This window comes from Silurus meridionalis, chromosome 18 (genome assembly GCF_014805685.1).
Source record: "Silurus meridionalis isolate SWU-2019-XX chromosome 18, ASM1480568v1, whole genome shotgun sequence".
Lineage (NCBI taxonomy): Eukaryota > Metazoa > Chordata > Actinopteri > Siluriformes > Siluridae > Silurus > Silurus meridionalis.
Window position 1 is genome coordinate 17,460,713 of NC_060901.1, and position 24,251 is coordinate 17,484,963.

The following is a 24,251-nucleotide window of genomic DNA, read 5'->3' on the forward strand; positions in this document are numbered from 1 at the left end:
AGTGACCTCTCATTTGTTTGTTCGACAATTCGTACAACAGTATCTTCCACGGCCTCCTCTACATTCGCAGCTTCCATTATCAGGGAGAAACTTAAATAGTAAGTGATACCACTCTCATCAAACCTCTAGTATGTATGCACCCAAGAGATATTAGCAAGCAGGATAAATGCAAATACAAACAGCAGTATTGTGGTAGAGCGGCCTTACGGGTTCGCCTTCTACCCAAATGATGGCAATACTCGCTGTGATGTTCCGTGTAAAGTGTTGTTTATTTACAGCATGCTCAAGTGCAAAGTCCAAAATATATATACTACCCCAGAAAAGAAAAAGTGGCAAAATAACAAAACAAAGACAATTACGAGGAAAGTAAAGAAAACTATATACAAAATAGGCGCACCTGCTCATGTGCATTCACTACAATAGTTCTCAGCCTCCGTTATCTCCACAATGCAACACTTCTACAACTCCACCCCGAATTGAAGTGGGAGACTGGTTTATAAAGTGTAAGCCCCTCCCCTTAGACTCAACCATTTCACCCAAAGGGGTTTGGTAATTTGTAGCCAGTCACAGAATGGCTTAATAACATTATAAATATCATGATAAGTAATAAACATGATAACAATAATAATATTAATATTAGCAATAATAATAATAATAGTAATAACAGAAACTATAACAATACCAATAATAATGTTAATCACACAAAAAAAATGTCCCATCAACATAAACTTGCCGACTTCTGGTTTTGCCGCGCATGCGCCACGCAGCACTGGCGCTTTAAAGCCAGCCGCTATTCAGCGCTCTGGTTGGCTGCTATCCAAACCCAACCCGGAAGACCGACGCAACAAACAGGTGAGTACACAAAGTTTTAGGAAGTCCTTCTGTGTGTGTGTGTGTGTGTGTGTGTGTGTGTGTGTGTGTGTGTGCGCTTATTGTCCGGGATGAGAGATGAAAGAATGAAGTGAGTGTGTGTGTGTGTGTGTGTGTGTGTGCGGCGTGCTACCTGGCGTGTGTGTGCACCCACAATGCTGTAGCAAGAAACAGAGGAGAAGTGGAAGTGTAGTGTCGTGCTGACCATAGGGTCAGTTCACTCTGTCACATCACCTTCCCCCTCTGCAAGCCGCGAGCTTGCCGGGTGGCAAGACGGGTAGTCAGCAGTCAGGTTCTGTTTCCCTGGACGATGTCTGATTCTGAAGTTGTACAGCTGCAAGGAGAGGTACCAACTGGTTACCCGAGCATTGTGGTCCCTCATGGTGTGGATCCAGGTTAATGCTCTGTGGTCTGTTTCCAGGGTGAATTCTCTTCCTAGCAGATAGTACTTCAGGCTCTCCAGGGCCCACTTGATTGCCAGGCATTCTTTTTCAATGGTGGAGTACTGGGTTTCACGTGGCAGCAGTTTCTGACTCAGAAAGGCGACTGGTCTCTGGTTGCCTTCCTCACCCTGGGTCAAGACTGCTCCAATGCCGACCGTAGATGCATCAACCTGGACGGTGAACCGCTTTGTGAAGTCTGGACTGCCTAGGACAGGCTCTGCACACATTCTTTCCTTCAGTGTGACTGACGAAGGCTGTCTCACAGTCGTCAGTCCACCTTATAGGGTTCTTCACTGCCTTTCCCAGCAGGTTGGTCAGCGGTCCTGCAGTGGTAGGAGAAATTTGGGATGAACCGCCGGTACCATCCCACCAGTCCTAAGAAGGACCTGACCTCCTTCTTAGTTGTAGGCCTCGGGCTGTTGCGAATGGCTTCCACCTTGTCCACTTGCGGCCTCAGCTCTCCGTCACCCAAGCGGTAACCCAGGTAGTCTGCCTCAGCCTTGGCCCACACACATTTAGCCACGTTCAGTGTCAGGCCCGCCTCCTGGATCCTCCTCAGGGTCTGCTCGAGGTGGTTTAGGTGATCAGCCCAGGTCTCGCTATGGACCACCACATCGTTCAGATACGCGGCCGACCATTCTTCCCCGCCTTGCAGCACTTGGTCCATCAACCTTTGGAACGTTGCTGGTGCCCCGTGTAACCCGAAGGGAAGAACCGTGAACTGGAACAGTCCAAGTGGGGTCCTGAACGCTGTGTAAGGTCGGGACGTCTTTTCCAGAGGCACCTGCCAATATCCCTTACACAGGTCTAAGGTGGTCAGGTACTTGGCTCCCCCGATCTTTTCCAGCAGATCATCAATGCGTGGCATCGGGTACGCGTCGAACTGGGACTGGGAGTTTAATTGACGGAAGTCAATGCAGATGCAGAGGGTGTTGTCCTTCTTTGGTACGATGACACCGGACTACTCCATTCACTGCTTGACGGCTCGATTACTCCCATCTCCAGCATAGTCCTAACTTCCGACTTCAGTGGTGCCACCAGCCTCTCAGGTACCCGATACGGTCTCTGTCGAGATGGGGTTGTATTGGTCAGGCGGATCTTGTGGTGTACCAGGTTGGTCCGTCCAGGCCAAAGAGCGTTTCAGCTCAGCCTGTTTGGGTGCCTCCAGGTGTCCGAGGTCTACCTCTGCTGGCTGTGTCTGCCCGCTAGCCTTTGGTTCCGGATGATCCTCCTCCTGGTCTTCCTCCACCTTCTGAATGAGCAGTACCGGGTCTGCCTTTTCACTGGGAGGCTCTTTCCACTCCTTCAGCAGGTTAATATGGTAAGTTTGCTTTGCCTTGCCTTTGTCAGGATGATAGATCTCGTATGATGTCTGCCCCATCCTCCGTACCACACAATAGGGCCCCTGCCACTTCATAAGGAGCTTACTGGTGGACGTTGGCAGCAACAACAGTACTTCCTGTCCTGGTCGTAGCTCTTTGGAACGGGCTTGCTGGTCATACCACGTCTTCTGGTACTTTTGAGCCTTTTGGAGGTTCTCCGCTGCCAGCTTCCTGTAGTTTTCCAGACGATCCCTCATCTCTAGGATGTACTGGACTATGCCCTTTTCAGCCTTATTTTCTGAACAAGGGTCCTCCCAGTTTCTCCGGAGGAGATCCAGAGGTCCTTGGACCTGCCAACCATACAGGAGCTCGAAGGGTGAGAAGCCAGTCGATGCTTGTGGCACCTCCCGGTAGGCAAATAGCAAGAAAGGTAGCCATTTGTCCCAGTCCCTTCCAGTTTCTGACACAAACTTCTGCAGCATGTTTTTGAGCGTTTTATTAAAGCGCTCCACCAGTCCATCTGTCTGCGGGTGGTATGGACTGGTCTTGATATTGGTGATCCCCAGCTGTCGGTGTAAATGTTTCATCAGCCTTGAGGTGAATTTGGTCCCTTGGTCCGTGAGGATCTCTTCTGGGATTCCCACCCGAGAAAACAGCTGAATGAGAGCATTTATGATCTTAGGGGTGGTGATGGAGCGGAGAGGAAATGCCTCTGGGTACCTAGTGGCGTAGTCACTGATGACAAGGATATACTGATATCCTGTACTGCTCTTTTCCAGTGGCCCTACTATGTCCATAGCAATGCGTTGGAATGGGATAGAGATTACAGGCAATGGTTGTAGAGGGGCCCTGTCTCGTCATCACACAACACTAGTCTGCTGACAGGTGGGGCACTCGAACCGATGCAGATAGTTCTCAATGTCTTTCCCTTGCTGGAAGCTTGGCAACTTGGGCTCGGTTCGGAGCATTGGCTGACTGGTGGGCGTCGGTGTGCTCTGGAAGTGCAGTAGCACTTCCACGGGGAGCTGGTGTAGGAAGCTCCAGTTGTGGGCTTCCTGCTGGAGTGTGCGAAACCCTTGGGGACAGGCTAACTCTCCGGGGTGCTGGTGTGGGCAGCTCCATTCATGGGCTCTCCAGGCCCAGTGATAAAGAAGCTGGTTGGATGGCTTGCTGCATGGTCTCCTGCAGAGTCTGCAGCGCTTGGAGGTAGCATTGCTCTTGCTGCTCCTGTACGTGCATGAACTGCCGGAACACCTCTGCCATCCCTTCTTCGAATGGTTTAATGGGCGGCCCTGCTCCAGTCCTGGATGCCGTACCCTTGGGTCGTACATGGGGCAACCAATCCTCCTCTCTTTCTTCCTCAGTTGAATCCACAGTTCCCCAGGCTTCATCTTCCTCAGTGGCTGCCTGGGTCTGGGAACGAAGCACCATCCTGGCCTTGCGTCCTCTTGGCACTGTCCTGCGAGTAGCCATCCCACTTCTGACACCAAAGATGAAAGAATGAAGTGAGTGTGTGTGTGTGTGTGTGTGTGTGTGTGTGTGTGCGAGCGGCGTGCTACCTGGTGTGTGTGTGCACCCACAGCGCTGTAGCAAGAAACAGAGGAGAAGTGGAAGTGTAGTGTCGTGCTGACCATAGGGACAGTTCACTCTGTCACAAGAGATATTAGCAAGCAGGATAAATGCAAATACAAACAGCAGTATATGTATACAATATTCAACGATTAGCTTGTAATAGAAATCATCAGAAAATGTCAGTTTTCACAATAGTTAACATTAACACAAAATGTAACTCTTTGAATGCTTAATAGATTTAAATTTCTTTAAACAATGAAAGATTTTTTACTCAAAATAATGTATTTCAGTATTTAAACTATGCAATAGATGTGTTGCATAGCATAAATTATTTCTTTTAACTTACACAGTTCAGGTAACTAAATGCAATATGATCTTATAAAACTCTCTTATAACTCAAATTCTCACTCTGCATCTGCAAAGTAGAAGCGACAAAACCGCCACCTGCCGTCCTTGCTCTTTACGCCTCTCCAATGACGTCACGACCCCCAGCCGCTTGACTAGAGGAATGGCCGTGCTTTAGCATTGCGATCTCATGAAGACGACGACAGCAGCGATGTAACAGATGCGTGGGTCCATTAAGCGCCGAGTTTCACTGTAGCTGCCCAATGGTATCCATAAAAGAGACACAGAGAGTTTCCGACGGGTGCTTCTTTCTTTATTTCGCTCGTGAAGAACGCCATTAAACTTTAGTTTGCGTAGCACCGTGAAACTACACAAAGAAACAACATAACAAATAAATACGACTCATATACAAAAAAAAATACTATAAATAAAGTTCACTTTTACAGAGAAACATATAAAATATAAATGATAAAGTGAATGAAGACAATATAAAACGATTAATTAACAAAAAGAGCTTAATGATTAACATGTACATGCTAACAGGCTCATAGGATTTATAATAAACTATAACACGTAACATATGTCGACATCACATACCTCGCTCCGCTTTACCAAAGGGAACTAAAATGAAATTAAGCAGAATTTAGTCTCTGCTCACTGGAAAACACACACACACACACACACACATATATATATATATATATATATATATATATATATATATATATATATATATATATACATGGATGTGGAGTAACATGCATCTTCGCTCTTCTCTCTGCTGATCTAATTACCTTTGCGTTACTCCCCCTACTGCATAACCTAACATGCTCAAGAAACATGCTGAAACATGTAACATCTTCAAGAAAAATTTAAAGTGACAAAACCATATACGGTCATTTACATGGTGCTTACCCTGCACCTTCATGTGCAGGGTAAGCTGATGTGGCTTTGACTAGGCTTCTGGGCATCTGCAATCGAAACTATATTAACGATTAGTTGATATTAGCTCGATCAGAGCTTTTGGCAGTCCGGATTCGAGATGTCATTCTCGCCTATATAAAGGAACTGGGGTTAAGACTAAAACACCAAGAAGGGTGTGCTTTCTCCAGTACAGAGAACTAACTTTTTAGGCGTGGTTGGGGGACTCGGCTGTAATGCATGCACAACCCCGCTCAGATTCAAAGCTATCTGCACAACAGTCAAGAGAGTAAGAGAAGAGTGGTGGCTGAAGGGTTCTCCCAAAAGGGCAATCCAAACCTTAGATATGTGGAAAGAACCTGCAATCCTGTTTTAGGGCCCAATTCTGGGAGCTCCTTGTCGTCACATAATGCTAACAATGGATGCATCCCTCACGGGGTGGGGCGCTGTCATGAGTAGCCGCTCTGCCCAAGTGAAACAAGCTCCATCTCGTGTTGCATTTAATGCTGGCTGTGCTTCTGGCTCTAAAACATTTTCTCCTAAACCTAAGGGATTGCCATGTCCATACGGACAGCACATTTGGTGGTCCCTTACATCAACCACCAGAAGGGTCTCCAATCTTGTCCCCTATACAGGCCGACATGGCTGATACTCCCGTGGTCCAATCGGAGAGCAGACGCACTTTTGAGGCAAGGGCTGAGGCCAGGGGAATGAAAGATTTACACGTGGATCTGTTTGTGACTCAAGAGACATCACACTGTCCCCTCAGATTCTCCCTCACTCACCCAGTCACAGTACAGACATGGCACAGGCTATGCCTGTACGCATTTTCCCCTATCGCTCTGCACCTGGGAGTTCTGGAGAGACTTTGCCGGAAAGAAATCCATCTCCTTCTGGTGGCACCTCGATGGCCGGGCAGACCATGGTTTACAGAAACCTGGTGTCCCTCCTCGAGGAACCTCCTGGGAAATTTTTTACAGGCAGGATCTCCTCTTCCATGTAGGGGGTACTCTGGTTCACCCCACCCAGAGTTATGGAGCTGGTCTCTCTACTGAGGTAGCAGAGATCATCCTCTAAACCAGAGCTCCCTCTACGAGCAGGTCGTATGCTGCTAAGAGGCGCTTGTCTCTGCGTGGTGCGAGCGCCACCCATTGAACTCAGTCTACTGCCCGCTTGGTTCAGTGCTTTAAGGATTACGTGTCCGCTATTGCGGTTTATTGTGCCCCGCTTGCTAGGCAGTCGCTGGGTAGACACCCCTGGTGACACGTTCCTGTGCAGCACCAGGAGGCTGAGGCCCGTGTGCTCCTATAGGTAACAAGCAGACTCACAGTAGGATTGTGGATGCTATTTCATCTTCATATGAGTCCTCTGGTCTCCTCGCTCCTTTCAGGGTCATGGCTCACTCCACTGTGGCGGACTCTATGGCCTGGTCTGCTGGAATCCCACTCCAGGACATTTGCAACCCTGCAGGCTGGTCCACCGCACTGACTTTCATCAGGTCCTATGACCTTGACTTTGGAGCCTCTCCTGGCTCCTCTGTCCTGCACTCTGGTTGTGGTTTCACACCCTAGACAAGGACTGGTCAGTGTGGCATGAATGGACACTCGTTTCCAATGCGCTGTAATGCAGCTCGAGTTCCCGAAAGAGAACGTCTCTTGGTTACGTTTGTAACCTTAGCTCACACTTACTGCATCCCTGCCCTTCCCTTCTCATTTTTACAAGCTAGCATTGGCTCCACTGCATGTGCATTTTGTAGCTTGCAGGTCACAATGTCACCCTGCCAGTGACGTTGCGCTTTGCCATTGGCCAGATTCAGAGTCCCTGATTACCTTCAAGCGACGACTGAAGACCTACCTCTTCCTGAAACACTTAATTTAGCACTTTCCAAGTTTGTAGAATTCTAGGGTTATATTTATATTGAGTTTGTAATGTGGCGTACCAATGTAGATTTATTCATTACTAGAGATTTAATGCACTTTTGTACGTTGCTCTGGATAAGGGCGTCTGCTAAATGCCGCAAATGTAAATGTAAATGTAGATGATTCCATCACGTACCTCCACCTCTCCGGGCTCTTCTCAACCTGCTCCCTACTCTCACCACATATAACAATATCATTTCACAAACATCATAGTCCATGGAGACTCCTGTCTGACCATGTCCGTCAACCTGTCTATCATCACTGCAAACAGGAAAAGGCTCAGAGCTGATCCTTGATGCAGTCCAACCTCCAACTTGAACCAGTCTGTCGTTCCTACTGCACATTTTTCTGCTGTCACACTGCCCTCATACATGTCCTGCACCACCCTCACATACTTCTCTGACACACCTTCTCTGACCTTCTCATACAGTACCACAATTCCTCTCTCGGCACCCTGTCTTACATTTTCTCTAAATCCACAAACGCACAATGCAACTCCTTCTGACCTTCTCTTTACTTTTCCATCAACATTCTCAAAGCAAATAATGCATCTGTGATGCTCTTCCTCGCCATAAAACCATACTGTTGCTCACAGATGGTCACCTAATCTCTCAGCCTGGCTTCCATTACTCTTTCCCATAACTTCATGGTGTGACTGATCAACTTAATTCCCCTGTAGTTACTGCAGTTTCTCCTTACTAATCCTACCCACTTCCTGCCTAACTATCTCCACACCATCCAACCTCCTCTTTTTCTCGCAAGGTCGAAGAGTTGTGAGGGTCCGGCGGGAATTCCACTTCTACATCTGCCGTCTTTTGCCTGTAGTTAGAGACATAGGGGGCTAGAAGAACTTAAGGGGCTGCCACTCAAATTGAGCTCCAGCCGTTTCTTTTAAGAATGCCACATCTCCTCGTTTGCTGCGCTGGGCTGTGCCGCCTCAGCAACGTCCTTCCACACATTGCTGACAGTTGAGTTCCGAGCGCTTGCCCCTTTTGGTACATAAGGCAGACACCCGTCGACATATATATATTATTCACTGGTGCATGAACAACAGTTTGCAATTAATTGTAGTAACTTCATTTATACAACCTAACCTGGGAGGAACCAAATGTATCTGAAATGTTGTTTAGGAAGGTTTTTACTAACGAACATACCGGAGAGATTATTGACAGTGTATATTTTAAGTAACACTTTAATATTTGAATGAACACTTTAATAGTATATTTTAGTGTCAAATATATTTTAATAATTTTGTACATAGTTAATTCTGTGCATATTCCTTTATTCTGCCTGATCAAATGTAATGTACAGACCAATGTCATACGGCTTCTGTGCAATAAGATTTTAATCCATATGTGCCATGATTTATACTTCCAGTCATGCACAGCCAAAGTTAATTAAGAAATTAATGGTGTCTATTTGAAAGAGGACCTTAATTTCTACTCTTTTTAAAAAAAATTGTTTGAATTGCTTTAAAATACACTTGTGTAGTACTGTTCAAGTAAAACTGTTCGAAATATATAAAGTATATCTTAATACATTGATGACTGTGATATGATATTTTAAATGTTCTCTCTGTGAAAAAAAATGTGCACCGAAAATAAAAAAAACGTACATATTGTACACACGTACAAATTTGTGCATATTTATCACATAAAGAACCTGTTAAATAATAAGTAAATGTAAGAATTGTTAAATTATTTGATGTATGCCATGACATTCTTTAGCCTTTTTGTTATATGTTTTATGGAGTTAAAATTCGACATCAAGAGGTAGGAAGGTCTTGTCATATTAAAAGGACAAATTTGCACCAACTAAATGGGTTCATTATGGTCCTATTGCACTTCCAAGTTAGAAAACCTTAGAAAAATGACAAATCATGAAAAGATAATACTAATACATTTTCAGCAAGGAGATTCAATCTGTGAGTCGTTCCTCCAAAAGATCCAGTTTAAAGAGTCGATTCATTCTAATTGACACATAATGCAATGAATCCATTCTCCTGAACTGAAAGTATTTCTCGCTTGCCTTCCATGTTTTGTCGGGCAGTTGGAAAAGGAAAAAAAAATGGTTAATGGTTAAATATCGCAAAACACTGATTTTGATCAAAGGTGAGTTGAAATAATTTTATATAAGCAGAATGTGAATATATTGTGTATAAAATAAGTAAACTGTAACTGTAAAACTGTTTGTTTGATTTCATACAGGTTGTGCAACAAGTTTTACACCTTCTGAATGTTTGTGGTATATTGTTTAATTAATGAAAATCAAATGTAATGTTGGAAAAAATTATTTGTAGCCAATTTATATATCTATCTATCTATGAAATGTCAGTGTAACTTAGAATATTATGTAAGTATTCAAAGTTTCCCTGTAAAAAGCATTTAATGAGGTTGTATGTGACATGATGCAATGGAAACACGTTTACTTTTATTCCGTTTAGTGCAGTTTATCTATTGCAAAATATTTAGTAAGTTAATCACATTAAATAATGTATGCATTTTATAGAAGTAATGCATAATATTCAAAAAATATTATTTTGCTTGGTACTAGAGTAAAGTTATATGTAATTGTTTTGTTTGTGAAATAAAAAAAAATACTGCAATTCCTTTTCTATTTAAATACCCTACAGGGTATATCACTGCTGGTATCTTACAGGGAGTGCAGAATTATTAGGCAAATGAGTATTTTGACCACACGTTATGCATGTTGTCTTACTCCAAGCTGTATAGGCTGGAAAGCCTACTACCAATTAAGCATATTAGGTGATGTGCATCTCTGTAATGAGAAGGGGTGTGGTCTAATGACATCAACACCCTATATCAGGTGTGCATAATTATTAGGCAACTTCCTTTCCTTTGGCAAAATGGGTCAAAAGAAGGACTTGACAGGCTCAGAAAAGTCAAAAATAGTGAGATATATTGCAGAGGGATGCAGCAGTCTTAAAATAGCCAAGCTTCTGAAGCGTGATCATCGAACAATCAAGCGTTTCATTCAAAATAGTCGACAGGGTCGCAAGAAGCGTGTGGAAAAACCAAGGCGCAAAATAACTGCCCGTGAACTGAGAAAAGTCAAGCGTGCAGCTGCCAAGATGCCACTTGCCACCAGTTTGGCCATATTTCAGAGCTGCAACATCACTGAGTGCCCAAAAGCACAAGGTGTGCAATACTCAGAGACATGGCCAAGGTAAGAAAGGCAGAAAGTCGACCACCACTGAACAAGACACACAAGCTGAAACGTCAAGACTGGGCCAAGAAATATCTCAAGACTGATTTTTCTAAGGTTTTATGGACTGATGAAATGAGAGTGAGTCTTGATGGGCCAGATGGATGGGCCCGTGGCTGGATTGGTAAAGGGCAGAGAGCTCCAGTCCGACTCAGACGCCAGCAAGGTGGAGGTGGAGTACTGGTTTGGGCTGGTATCATCAAAGATGAGCTTGTGGGGCCTTTTCGGGTTGAGGATGGAGTCAAGCTGAACTCCCAGTCCTACTGCCAGTTTCTGGAAGACACCTTCTTCAAGCAGTGGTACAGGAAGAAGTCTGCATCCTTCAAGAAAAACATGATTTTCATGCAGGACAATGCTCCATCACACACGTCCAAGTACTCCACAGCGTGGTTGGCAAGAAAGGGTATAAAAGAAGAAAATCTAATGATATGGCCTCCTTGTTCACCTGATCTGAACCCCATTGAGAACCTGTGGTCCATCATCAAATGTGCGATTTACAAGGAGGGAAAACAGTACACCTCTCTGAACAGTGTCTGGGAAGCTGTGGTTGCTGCTGCACGCAATGTTGATGGTGAACAGATCAAAACACTGACAGAATCCATGGATGGCAGGCTTTTGAGTGTCCTTGCAAAGAAAGGTGGCTATATTGGTCACTGATTTGTTTTTGTTTGGTTTTGAATGTCAGAAATGTATATTTGTGAATGTTGAGATGTTATATTGGTTTCACTGGTAAAAATAAATAATTGAAATGGGTATGAATTTGTTTTTTGTTAAGTTGCCTAATAATTATGCACAGTAATAGTCACCTGCACACACAGATATCCCCCTAAAATAGCTAAAACTAAAAACTACTTCCAAAAATATTCAGCTTTGATATTAATGAGTTTTTTGTGTTCATTGAGAACATGGTTGTTGTTCAAATTAAATCCTCAAATAAAATTAATCCTCAAAAATACAACTTGCCTAATAATTCTGCACTCCCTGTACAATTAATCTGTAGGTTCTAAGGTTAGATTATGTCAAATTAGTCAGATCAAAATGTCAATAATCTACGCTTGAAACTGAAAGTGTTTCTCCACCAGCCTTGAATCCATTTTGTGAAGTCGGTGGAAAAGATAAAACCACGATTAAGGAAAACTACAGACTTTAAGGTTATATTAATGTTATGCAGTAAGGACTGTTGACTAAAGCTGAGTGATTTTATTATTATAAATGACTATTCTACAGGATATATTCATAAAATGCTTGTGTATAAATAGCAGTTGTTATTTGTGCAGACTACCTGCGAAACCTGTTTTACAGACTACCTGCAAAACATGTTTTTATTTGATATGTAAATAAAGACCTTTCAGCTTCCTCTAATCAAATTCTAATGCATAAAAAAGGGCATGTTTGGGGACACATTTTGTGTACATTTTCTCTATCTGCAATGCATTTCTTCAATAGTTGATACATAATTTCATAATTTTAAGTAATAGTTTATTTTTTAAGTTAATTATGTGTGCAGAAGTGACTAATGAACTACTAATGAGTGATACTTCACCAGACTATGCTGTGTTGTACTTGAAGTTATGATTCATATCCAAGCCAAGTGAAATTGTTCAACTGCGCATTTATTTCTGTGTTTTATAGGAATGTGATCCATTCCAGTAGAAAAAAATCTGACTCTTCTTTGTACATACTTCACTAATATTCAAAGATGGCGACAACTGATCTGGACACGGATAATGGTTCCCCAGCCACAAAAAAACGGTAATCAACAATGTTCTTGTATTTTAATCATTACATAACTATGACAACCACAATAATTTAACCAAATGCAAATAATTTTAAATTTAATAGTTTTAATGAAACAATCACTTGAACATAAACAATGAATTCCGTCCTGAGTAATTTAACAATGTCTGTAAAAAAAATAAATAAAAAAATTAGAGTGTATATGAATTTTCTGAATCACTGTCTATAATGTTGCAGTAAGCTCCAGGACGAAGGATCAGAATTACCAACACTCAGCTGTATCTCCATGAAAAGTGAACAATCTATGGGTTTCTGTGTAGATTTTAAAGATGGAGATTATTCCTCTCCACAAAGGTAACATCTCCTCAGTGTTAAATTTTTGCCAAAGCAAAGCAGAAAACTAGAATGTATTATTCGTATTTATATTGTTTCCTCAGTTTAAACATTTATGTTTCTATGTTCTATTTTGAATAAAATAAGGGGTTAATGGGATTTGCACATGATTGCATTTTATTTTTATGAACATTTTACACAGTGTCTCCATTTATTTTTTTTATTGGTATTGAATAATACATCATGTACCTGCTTAAACCTAATATATTATTTAACAATAACGAAAATCAGCAGTTTACGCAACCCAATTCTGAAACATGGCTGAAACAGTTAGAAAGGTGTAGAGTCTGCAGACTGACAGAAATCTATTTAATTTGAATACTATTTGTTAAATACTATTTCAATGAAATACTATTTACTGCCTCACAGCTCTAGGCTTCCCAGTGACTGGTTGTGTGGTTTTTCACATACCATTTTATTGTCTGTGTAGGTTTCCTCTGGGATTTAGGCATAAACATTTATCCATTTATTTCATTTACCCAACTGAACAGTTGTCACTGCTGGGGCCATGCACAAAGCTTAGCAGTGCTGAAATTGGTAGCGCACTGGTTGAAATCTAAATACTGCCAAGATGCCATTGCAGGACACTGAGCAAGGCCCCTAACTCTCAACTGTTCAGTGCATCAGTGAGTCAATTATGTCTATCTGGACAAAGGTGTCTTTGCATGTACAATAGAATTTGAACACAGAACCGTCCAATCCTACCAAAACATTAACCACTGCCCAACCATCTCCAAATCTCTTATACTGTCGTTCTACAATATTCATATTAGTCAGGTTGTAATTATCTTTGTTTAATATTCAAAAATGTTGAAAATTATTGTATTTTAAAGCTGCAGTGATGGGAACAGTGCCATACAGATGTTAGAGGACAGCACTGAAAGGAATATAATCACAGATGCAGGGTAAGATTAAAACAACCAAGATGACTATGACATTGGTATTATAATTCTCTCTGCTGTAACTGCAGAGTGAGTAATTTATAGAAAACAAACATCAAAGACAAAGAAACTATTCAGAAAAAGTGTGATCTTAAAGTCTAAAAATAAACCCAATGGCTCATGACATCTTCCTGTTTCACATTTTCACAGGCACGACAAGGAATCTTCTGCTGTAAATGAATTCCAAAAAGAATTCAAAGTAAATCTGATGAAGAAGTTTCAGTGTTTAAATGAAGTGATAATAAACCAGGGAAACCAAACAGTCCTGAATGAGATCTACACAGACCTCTACATCACAGAGGGAGACAGTGGAGGAGTCAATAAACAACATGAGGTGAGACAGATTGAGGCAACAAACAGGAGAACAACAACAGAGGACACGCCAATCAAATGCAATGACATCTTTAAGCCCGTATTTGAACAAGATGAACCCATCAGAGCCGTGCTGATGAAGGGAATCGCTGGCATCGGAAAAACAGTATCTGTGCAGAAGTTTATTCTGGACTGGGCTGAAGGGAAAGCAAATCAGGACATTCACCTCATATTTCCACTTCCTTTCAGAGAGCTGAATTTGATGAAAGACCAAAAACTGAGTCTGATGGAGCTCCTTCGTGTATTTTTTAAGGAAACAAAAGAAACTGAAGTGTACAGCTTTGAAAAGGTTCTGTTCATTTTTGATGGATTGGACGAGTGTCGTTTTCCTCTAGATTTCCAGAACACAGTGAGAGTTTGTGATGTAACTAAATCAGCATCAGTTGCTGTGCTGCTGATAAACCTGATTAAAGGGAATCTGCTTCCCTCTGCTCTCATCTGGATTACCTCCCGACCAGCAGCAGCTGATCAAATCCCCTCGGAATGTGTTCATCGAGTCACAGAGATACGGGGGTTTAATGACCCACAGAAGGAGGAGTATTTCAGGAAGAGAATCAGTGATCAGATCCTGGCCAATAACATCATCACACACCTGAAGGCATTAAGAAGCCTCTACATCATGTGCCACATCCCTGTCTTCTGCTGGATTTCAGCCACTGTTCTAGAGAGAATGTTGGGTGAAGCAGAGAGTGGAGAAATCCCCAAAACTCTGACTCAAATGTACACACACTTTCTCATCATTCAGACAAACATCATAAGAGAAAAGTTCAAGAAGAAGCAGGAGACTGATGAAGAAATTATTCTTAAACTAGGACAACTGGCTTTTCAGCAACTGAAGAAAGGAAACCTGATCTTCTATGAGGAAGACCTGAGAGTGTGTGGCATTGATGTGGCAGAAGCAGCAGTGTATTCAGGTGTGTGTACACAGATCTTCAAAGAGGAGTTTGTCCTTCATCAGAGCAAAGTGTACTGCTTTGTTCATCTAAGTGTTCAGGAACATCTCGCAGCTCTGTATGTGCACCTGACATTCATGATAAATGCTCTTAAACAGGATTGGTTTCCTGAACAGAAGATAAAGGAATTTACAATCTTAGATGTACACAAGAGTGCAGTAGATCAAGTTTTAAAACATCAGACTGGACATCTGGATCTTTTCCTTCGCTTTCTTCTGGGTCTTTCACTAAAGTCCAATCAGAATCTTCTAAACATCTTATTACCACAGACAGGAAGTAGCTCTGTGCACAGAAATGATATTGTTCAATACATTAAGAAGAAGATCAGTGAAGATCTTACTACAGACAAATCCATCAATCTCTTCCAGTGTCTGAATGAAATGGGTGATCATTCTCTAGTGGAGGAAATCCAACACTACCTAAAATCTGGAAAACAAAGTGAACTTTCTTCCTCACAGTGGTCTGCTCTGGTGTTTGTGTTACTGACATCAGTAGACAAGCTGGAAGAATTTGACCTGAGTAAATATATCAGTACTGACAAAATAACAGAGACTGTTCTGCTGAAGGTGATGCCTGTGATTGCAGCATCCAAAAAAGCAATGTAAGTAAATATAACTGTTTTACTGTTACAGTCTTAAGTGCTTGTGCTGTAAGTTTTTCTATTTCCTGTTGCTTCCCACGATCTCTTGTGTGACCCCTATTTTGAGTGTGTCTGTCACTTCCACGAGCGACCTGGGTTCGAGGTCTGACAAATATAAAAGCTTTATAGTTTTTTTTCCACTTAGGAAGACAAATAGTTCTGATGATTTATTTGTATGTTTATGTATTTATTTTTGGCTTGAGTGTCCCTGAAAGCACATTTTCTAACTTACGTTTATGCTTTATATCGTTTAAATAGTGTAAATTCATTATGTATTGTGTTTTTTTTTCTCAGTATCAGGTGTGATTCACTTGAAGTGAAAGGTTGCTCAGCTCTGGTTTCAGTGCTGAGCTCAGAAACCTCCAATCTGAAAGAACTGCATCTGACAGTGAAAAAACTGGATCTGACAGGGAAGAAACTAGAAGACTCAGTAGTAAACTGTCTCTCTGCTGTGGTGGAGAGTTTATACTGTAAAGTGGAGACACTGAGGTAAGATCATCTTTTTTGAGAGTAACAATAATTCACTAAAAGCAGTAGCTGTTTTAAAGTGCTGTTTTTCCAACAAGATATTTCTATAACAATAAAACGTCTCTCCCCTTTAACACGTTCACTCAAGTTTGTCGACAGTGATGTGGCAGGCAGGCTGTCTTATATCCTAGAGCTCATACATGTTTGTGTTACATCCTGGCTTTCCTTTTTAGTGATGCTGCCATAGCTCCTCTTGCCAGAGTCCCTACTTCCACTCTGATCACACTGCTCAGTGTCCTTAAATTTTATGTAACAATTATAATGCCTAATAGTCAATGTGTCTCTCTCTCTCTCTCTCTCTCTCTCTCTCTCTCCCTGTCATCTTCTTACTCCTCTCTTTCTATGCTAAGCCACTACCAGATGTCATGGGGTACATGGGCTGCAAACATTAAACAAAAGTCACTAGGAGCCTGTTCCAATTGACACCTTACCCAAAGGGTCCCTGTCAGCTGCCACTACCACCTTTAGCATGGCTGGGCATGCCCTTTATCTAACAACTATTGCAGATAATCCAATAATGCACTAATAGCGCGACCGACTGTATTCAGCACAAGTAATGCACATCATGCAGCCAACAACCTTCACTCAGTCTAAAGAGTAATATGGAGTTTACCATCTCTAAAACAGATTCCTTTTGCCCTATCATTCTTGCACTGTTGTCAGAGGATAAAATGTATATTCGTTTGTGTTAACACTGCAGAATGCTGTCAGAGTTAAAGGGCAGTACTGCAGTTGGTTGAAGTATGCATGAGACAATGCCATAACAAAGCCATATTAAGTATTAATAAACCACTTAATGGCTGTGTCTGTACATATCAACTAAATACAGGAATTAGACTTGGTCGGGTTTCCTTTTATCATGGCTTTTGGTATTTTCTGTTTAAATTAATTTATTTAATAAACATCTGATTGGACATTCGGTTTTCTTCTGTTTGACTTTGTCGTTTGAATAAATTATTTTAAATATGACCACAAACATAAATAATCCAAAGGTTATCGCTCTTCTCAGAGATTTAAAATAAATTTTAGCTAAAAGAGTGCGCTATTGTGTCTTTTTACAAATTGCGTCAGTGTGATGTCTCACCTGAAGGCTGTGCAGCTCTGATCTCAGCTGTGAGATCAAACCCCTCACACCTGAGAGAACTGGACCTGTCCTATAATAATGTAGGAGATTCAGGAGTGAAGTGTCTCTCTGAGATTCTGGAGAATTCTCAATGTAAACTGGAGAGTCTGATGTAAGCTCTGGACTACCACACATTCTTTAATAGACAGACTGAAGCAAAAGTTTTAGTTTCATCATAAGTGGCCTGAGAAAAAAGATTGTTTTTCATTGCACACTGATATGTCAGAGTCTTAAGGCCAGATGTATGTATGTGTGAATTTGCAGAGTGACAAAACATTGTAACCATTTACACAAACTGCAACTAAGACATGACCTAAATGCAGTTTGTTTGAGCTGCATAGTTCAAAATCAGCATTAAAATAGAAATATTGTTTAAAGAAAAAATAAGAAAAATTAAACAAGGAGTTAATGCTATAAACTAAAAATTGTTACAATCTACACACACCTTTCATATCTCTGTGTGTGTGGGCTGGACATGTCTACCCCCAATCAGCAGTGCACCTTTAGCATATTACTTATCAGGTGACAACATATAAAAACCCTGTTTTTTATAGCTAAGCCAGATCTCTGCCTAATTCTCAGCTATACATCAGCCCACTTAGACAAAATATTTGACCCCACCCTTACACCCACTCTGGTCCAGCCCCCCATGGAATCCCATGTTTCAGATCCTGAACCCTACTCTAGTGGCTTATGTGGGTGTAAAGCAGGGGTCACCAACCTTTTTGACACCGAGAGCTAATTCTTGGGTACCGACTAATGTGAAGGGCTACCAGTTTCATACACAATTTTGAAATAACAAATTTGCTCAATTTACCTTTAATTCTATGTTATTATTAATAATTAATGATTATATCAGGGTGTCAAACTCAATTGCACAGGGGGCCAAAACTCAAAAGCACACTTTAGGTCGTGGGCCGAACAGGATAAACATTTATTGAACACACTAAAACTAGATGTTTTTTTTTTTTTTTTACATAAATATAAATAAAAACAGAGGAATATTATTCCAGAATAAATAAACTTAAACTTTAAATAAATAGCTCTCTATAAAAATATCTCCTGTCCAAATTATACAAGTTAGAAATATGAACATGCTGTGAAAAAACCCTCAATAAATCAATAAAAATTGTGCTTTTAAGTAAACGTTAAATTAACAACAAATCAAAACAATCAGATTTCTTTGCTCTTATGCCATTTTATAAAAAATAATCTTAAACTTAAACTAAATAACTTAAAATATTATACCAGGCGTCTCACAGCTTCATCATGCAGCTCTTCAGAAACTCTTCCTCAGTAAATAACTTGCTGATGTGACTCTGATTTCTCCTCTGTTTTCACACCAGCTTCACTTTGTGATTTTGTAAAGCATTCCTGCTCATGTGTTCTGCCAGCAGCCACTCTTTCATGTCTCTGATGCAGCCAAGGTTTTCTTTCTGATGGACTCTTAGAGGTTCTTAGAGGATTTTCAGATCCTGGCAGAGTCAGGTTGGAATGATGCAGCTCTCCAGAGAGTGTTTATAGATGGTCTTATTTAATTGCTAATGGACAAGATCACCCTCAATGATGGCTGGGTCATTTCATAGACATGTTCTTTGACCAAAAAGGAGCTCACCAGTAAATTCAGGGCTACTGGTGAGCTGTTTCCTACCTCCACCTCCACCCTTTGTCACAACAATCTCTCTGTTACCTTACTGGCTCTGAGGACAGCTTTTTGAATGCTGAACTAGCATCATTATCTGGTCTCCCTAATGAAACTTTGGTTTGAAAGTCTATGTCCTGGATGGGAAACACACTGCTCCTTGTGATCACTATGAATAGGTCCAGCTGAACCTGATCCATTTTCCGACCAGCCCTCTAATGGTGGGACACTCTTGGCTTTTGAAACAAAACCCCACATTGACTGCACAGTGGGAAGGGTTGTCAACTGGAATCCCTTCTGTCACCCCACCTGCTTGCCCTTCCTCCCACTGGTGTCAAAAATGGCCCTATAGATCTATCACCCCCTGACTAGTCTACTGTCACTCATGAATGCCACATTATAAATGAGGTGTTCAGCAAGGTATGTGTACTTGCCCTCTGGTAGACTGTTTAATCTTTCACAAATAATCCCTCCCGCTCATTAATTTGGCCTTTAAACCCCTCCAAGGTGCCTTGTATGTACCAAGCGTGACCTTAAAAAATGCCTACCAATTTGTTAGGATAAACAGCCCCCTGGGACACTTTGGGTACCTAGTCATGCCGTTTGACCTCATCATTGCCCCAGTGGTAGTCCACGTGCTGGTAACCAATGTCCTTCTTAAACCACTTTATCTTTGTGTACCTTGATGACATCCTTTTTTGTTCTTTGAATCTTGAGGAGCACACCAACAATGTTTGCCTGCTTGAGAACCAGTTGTCCATTAAGGTGTAAAAATGTTCCACATGCCTGAAAAATTGTAAGCAGCGGTAGAGTGGCCCAGACCCATGAATGTGAATCAATTGCAGCAGTTCCTAGGCTTTGCAAATTTCAATCTTAGATTTATCTGCAACTACAGCCAGATAGCTGCTCCCCTTACTCAACTTACATCCCCTGCCACACACTTTATCTGGACTCCAGGGCCTCCAAAGCATTTTCTTGGCTTAATGAACTTTTTATTTCTGCCTCTTTTTTGGCACACCCTGACCCTTCAAGACAATTTATTGTGGAAGTGGTTGCCTCTGATTCAGAGGTCAGCTTCCTACCCAAAACTGCACCCATGTGCCTTTTTCTCCTGCCGAATGACTTCTGCAATACACAATTATGATGTGGGGAAACATGAGTTGTTAACAGTCAAACTGGCTCTTAAGGAATGGAGGCACTGGCTTGAGGCAGTGAAGCAACCATTTGTTGGTGGACAGACCATTGGAACCTGGCCTATATCCAGACTGTTAAGAGATTGAATTCCCTGTCAAGCATGCTAAGCACTGTACTTTGGGCTGTTAAAATTCATCATCACGTACCACCCGGGTCCAAGAACACTAAGCTTGGTGCTTTTTCCAGGTTGCTCACACCTAAGGAAGTAAGGCATTATCCTTCCCCTTCTCCAGGGTGGTAAAGGACCTTTCATGGAAGATCAAGGAAACTGTCAATAGGGCTCAACGAACCCAACCAGACCAGATAATGTTCCCACCGGCTGTTTATTTGTTCCCAACTTGTGCGATCGCAGTTTATTCATACTCATAGTTTATTCAGTGGGGGATTCTCATCGAGAATCTCCTGTCAAAGTGACACCAATCAAACCATCAAGCTTCTTTGGAAACACTTCTGGTGGCCTACCATGGAGCCTGACATCAAGACCTTCCTTTCCACATGCTCATTGTGCACCCATGGGAAGACGTCTCACCAACTCCTGCCCGGCCTGCTCCATACCCTCCCAATCCCTAGTCTTTCATTGTTCCACATTTCTCTCGATTTTATTACTGGCTTACCACCACCCTAAGGTAACACCCCCATACTTACAATAGTAGACCAGTTATCCAAGGCTGACCATTTTGTAGCTCTCCCTAAGTTCCCTACAGCTTGTGAATCTTTCAACCTCCTTGTCAATTGTGTTTTTCGTTCACTTGGCATTTCTTTAGACATTGTCATGGACCATGGGCTTCAGTTTGTTTCTCAGATATGGGAAGTGTTTTGTAATGCCCTTGGTGCCTCTATTAGTTAATCCTTAAAGGTTCTTACCCTCAAACTAACGATCAGGCAAAATGCACCAACCAGGACATGGAGTCTGTTCTCCAGTGCATTACAGCCATCAACCCCTCATCCTCATGCAGTCAACTCCACTGGGTCAAATACACACACAACTTTCTAACTAGCACAGCCACAGGTATTACCTCCATCATGTTCAATCAGGTATCTGCCACCTATGCACTCCCCCCTCCTATTTTGTACGTCCAACCACAACCCCCACCTCACAAACCACCACCAACAGTCCTGCACCCAAACATTGGCTAGGGCAAAGGGTGTGGCTGGCTACAAAGAGCAATTCCCCTCAAAACATCTTTCAAGAATCTCTCTCCCCCCATTACATAGGCCCCTTTATCATTAAGGGGATTATCAACCCCTCTGTAATAAAGTTTAGACTAACCCAGGTACATGAGGGTCCACCCAAACTTCCATGTCTTACATTTAAAGTCAGTCCTAGTCAGCACTTAAGTGTAAGTTTGAGGAGATTACAGTCCATGGACACAACTGTGTGTTTTAATATATAGAGATATCATTAAAATAATGTACATATACCAAACCCCAATTTACAGGCAGAAATTTAAATCTATGCTGGTAAATTAAAACTTTGTTTGGCAGTAGAACCAGGACCATGACAATTGCTTTTAACAACACAAGATACAAATTTACACCTGATTTTGAAATGAGGAACCTGGGAAATCTTAAACACAACTTAAATAAATTGAGCAGAGTGTGCTCTAATGCTTATAGATCATCTTATATTACAGCCGGGAAAATAAGTATTTGACACATCAGCATTTTTATCAGTAAGGGGATTTCTGCTATTGACACAAAATTTCCACCAGATGTAGCTATCAAGCCAAATATTGAATTCATACAAAGAAATCAGAACATTTAAGAATACAAGTTGAGTCATTATAAATAAAGTGAAATGATACAGGGAATATGTATTGAACACACTATTTTATACTTTGTAGAAAAGCCTTTGTTGGTGATTACAGCTTCTAGCCGCCTCTTGTATGGAGAGACCAGTCGTCTGCATTGCTCAGGAGTGATTTTGGCCAATTCCACACAAATGGTCTTTAAATCTTGAAGGTTCCTTGGGCCTCTTTTATGAACTTTGATCTTCAGTTCTCTCCATAGATTTTCTATTGGATTTAGGTCAGATGATTTACTGGGTTATTCAAGCAACTTGATTTTCTTTCTTTGAAACCACTTCATTGTTTCCTTGGCCTTGTGTTTGGGATCATTGTCTTTCTGAAATGTCCACCCTCTTTTCATTTTTAGCTTTCTGGTAGATAGCAGCAGATTTTTATCCAGAATGTCCCGGTACATTTCTCCATTCATCCTGCCTTCAATAATACGAAGTCTGCCAGTACCCCTTGCTGAAAAGCAGCCCCAAACCTAACTGTTGGTATGGTGTTCTTGGGGTGGTGGGTAGTGCCATTTCTTCTCCAAACATGGTGTGTAGAATGACTGCCAAAAAGTTAAATTTTGCTTTATTTGACCATACTGTAGTCTCCCAATAATCCACAGGTTTCTCCAAATGCTCTTTCGCAAACTTTAACCGAGCCTCAACATGCTTTTTTGTTCAGCAATGGAGTCTTGCGTGGTGAGCGTGCATGGATGCCATGGCGGTTCAGTGCATTGCTTATAGTTTTCTTTGAAACAACAGTACCTGCTGATGCAAGGTCTTCCTGAAGTTCTGCCCGAGTGGTTCTTGGCTCTTGGCGAACTCTCCTGATTATTCTTTGGACTCCTCGGACAGGGATCTTACGTGGAGCACCTGATCGTGGCCGGTTTATGGTGAACTGATGCTCTTTCCATTTCTGGATAATGGCCCCCACAGTGCTCACAGGAACATTCAGCATTCTGGAAATGCGCCTACAACCATTCCCATCAAAATGCTTTTCAACGATAAGATTACGAAGATCTTGAGAGAGTTCTTTGCTTTTACCCATTATGAAGTCTTTCCTGTGTGCCTCCTGGGTAATGAGAAGCCTTCATAGGCCATCAATTAGGACTAAAGCAGCTGATGTCAATTAGTACTGATAGGGGGCAGGGTTTCTCTCTCAATACTGACAGATTTTAGGTGATCTCCTGGCTTTCTATGCCATTTGCACCTTGTTATCTTCATGTGTTCAATACTTATTCCCTGTGTCATTTCACTTTATTTATTATGACTCAACTTGTATACTTGAATGTTCTGATTTCTTTGTATGAATTCAATATTTGGCTTGATGGCTACATCTGGTGGAAATTTTGTGTCACTTAGAAATCCCCTTACTGATAAAAATGCTGATGTGTCAAATACTTATTTTCCCCGCTGTAATTTTGAGCCATGATAAAAAAAAAAAAAGAAATATGTTGATGACCCTGTGTCATTCTGAAGGTTGTGCAAGTGTGGTGTCTCAGATGAAGGCTGTGCTGCTATGACTTCAGCTCTGACATCAAACCCCTCACACCTGAGAGAACTGGCTCTGTCTGATAATAAAGTCGGAGGCTCAGGAGTGAAGGGTCTTTCTGCTGTACTGAAGAATCCTCAATGTAAACTGGAGAAACTGAGGTAACTGAGGTGACATTTTGATACTTGATCCTGATACTTATGTGAGAAGCTGCAATGGAAGAAAAACTTTCTAGAAAAATGAATACATCTTGACATTTAACGTCAACAATTAATTAAAGCAGATTATTCTCTCTCTCTCTCTCTCTCTCTCTCTCTCTCTCTCTCTCTCAACTGATTAAAGTTGACGGTCAGTCTGCTGTTTTCTGTACAGCTTTAGTTGCTTAATATTACACAATATAAAAAAATAATAAATGTCAATTAGTATAATAATTTTTAATTAATCAGAATGTGATATTAAAGCCTCTTTTCATTCTTAACAAAAGTAATAATTTCAAAAGCACAGCCTTATTTTATCAAAATTTCAACCTAAAAGAGTCACCTAGTCAAGTGGGTGACTAATTGTGTTTCTCTGCAGGTTGTACAAGTGTGGTGTCTCAAATGAAGGCTGCGCTACTCTAACATCAGCTCTGAGATCAAACCCCTCACACCTGAGAGAACTGACTCTGTCCTATAATAATATCGGAGACTCAGGAGTGAAGTGTCTGTCTGCTGTATTGGAGAATCCTCACTGTAAACTGACAAAACTGTGGTAAGATCAACTCTTTGAGAGTCACATGACCTGTTCTTCAGTAAGACATATTCTTAAATGATGAGACTGAAGGAGTTTTAGGTTTTAGG

General features: G+C 41.6%; 1 protein-coding gene across 3 annotated transcripts in view; it reads left to right on the forward strand.

Moving 5' to 3' along the window:
- The first annotated feature begins 9,427 nt into the window (after nt 1–9,427).
- The window catches only part of LOC124401641 (NLR family CARD domain-containing protein 3-like), a 30,602-nt gene continuing 15,778 nt past the window's right edge, over nt 9,428–24,251 (forward strand). For all 3 annotated transcript variants that reach the window (XM_046874074.1, XM_046874075.1, XM_046874076.1), the window contains exons 1-9: nt 9,428–9,503; nt 12,250–12,369; nt 12,592–12,708; nt 13,581–13,652; nt 13,839–15,614; nt 15,948–16,142; nt 17,243–17,416; nt 23,400–23,573; nt 23,989–24,162. In XM_046874074.1, coding sequence (XP_046730030.1) covers nt 12,317–12,369; nt 12,592–12,708; nt 13,581–13,652; nt 13,839–15,614; nt 15,948–16,142; nt 17,243–17,416; nt 23,400–23,573; nt 23,989–24,162 — 2,735 coding nt within the window. In that variant the 5' untranslated portion in view covers nt 9,428–9,503; nt 12,250–12,316. The remainder of the gene's footprint in view (nt 9,504–12,249; nt 12,370–12,591; nt 12,709–13,580; nt 13,653–13,838; nt 15,615–15,947; nt 16,143–17,242; nt 17,417–23,399; nt 23,574–23,988; nt 24,163–24,251) is intronic.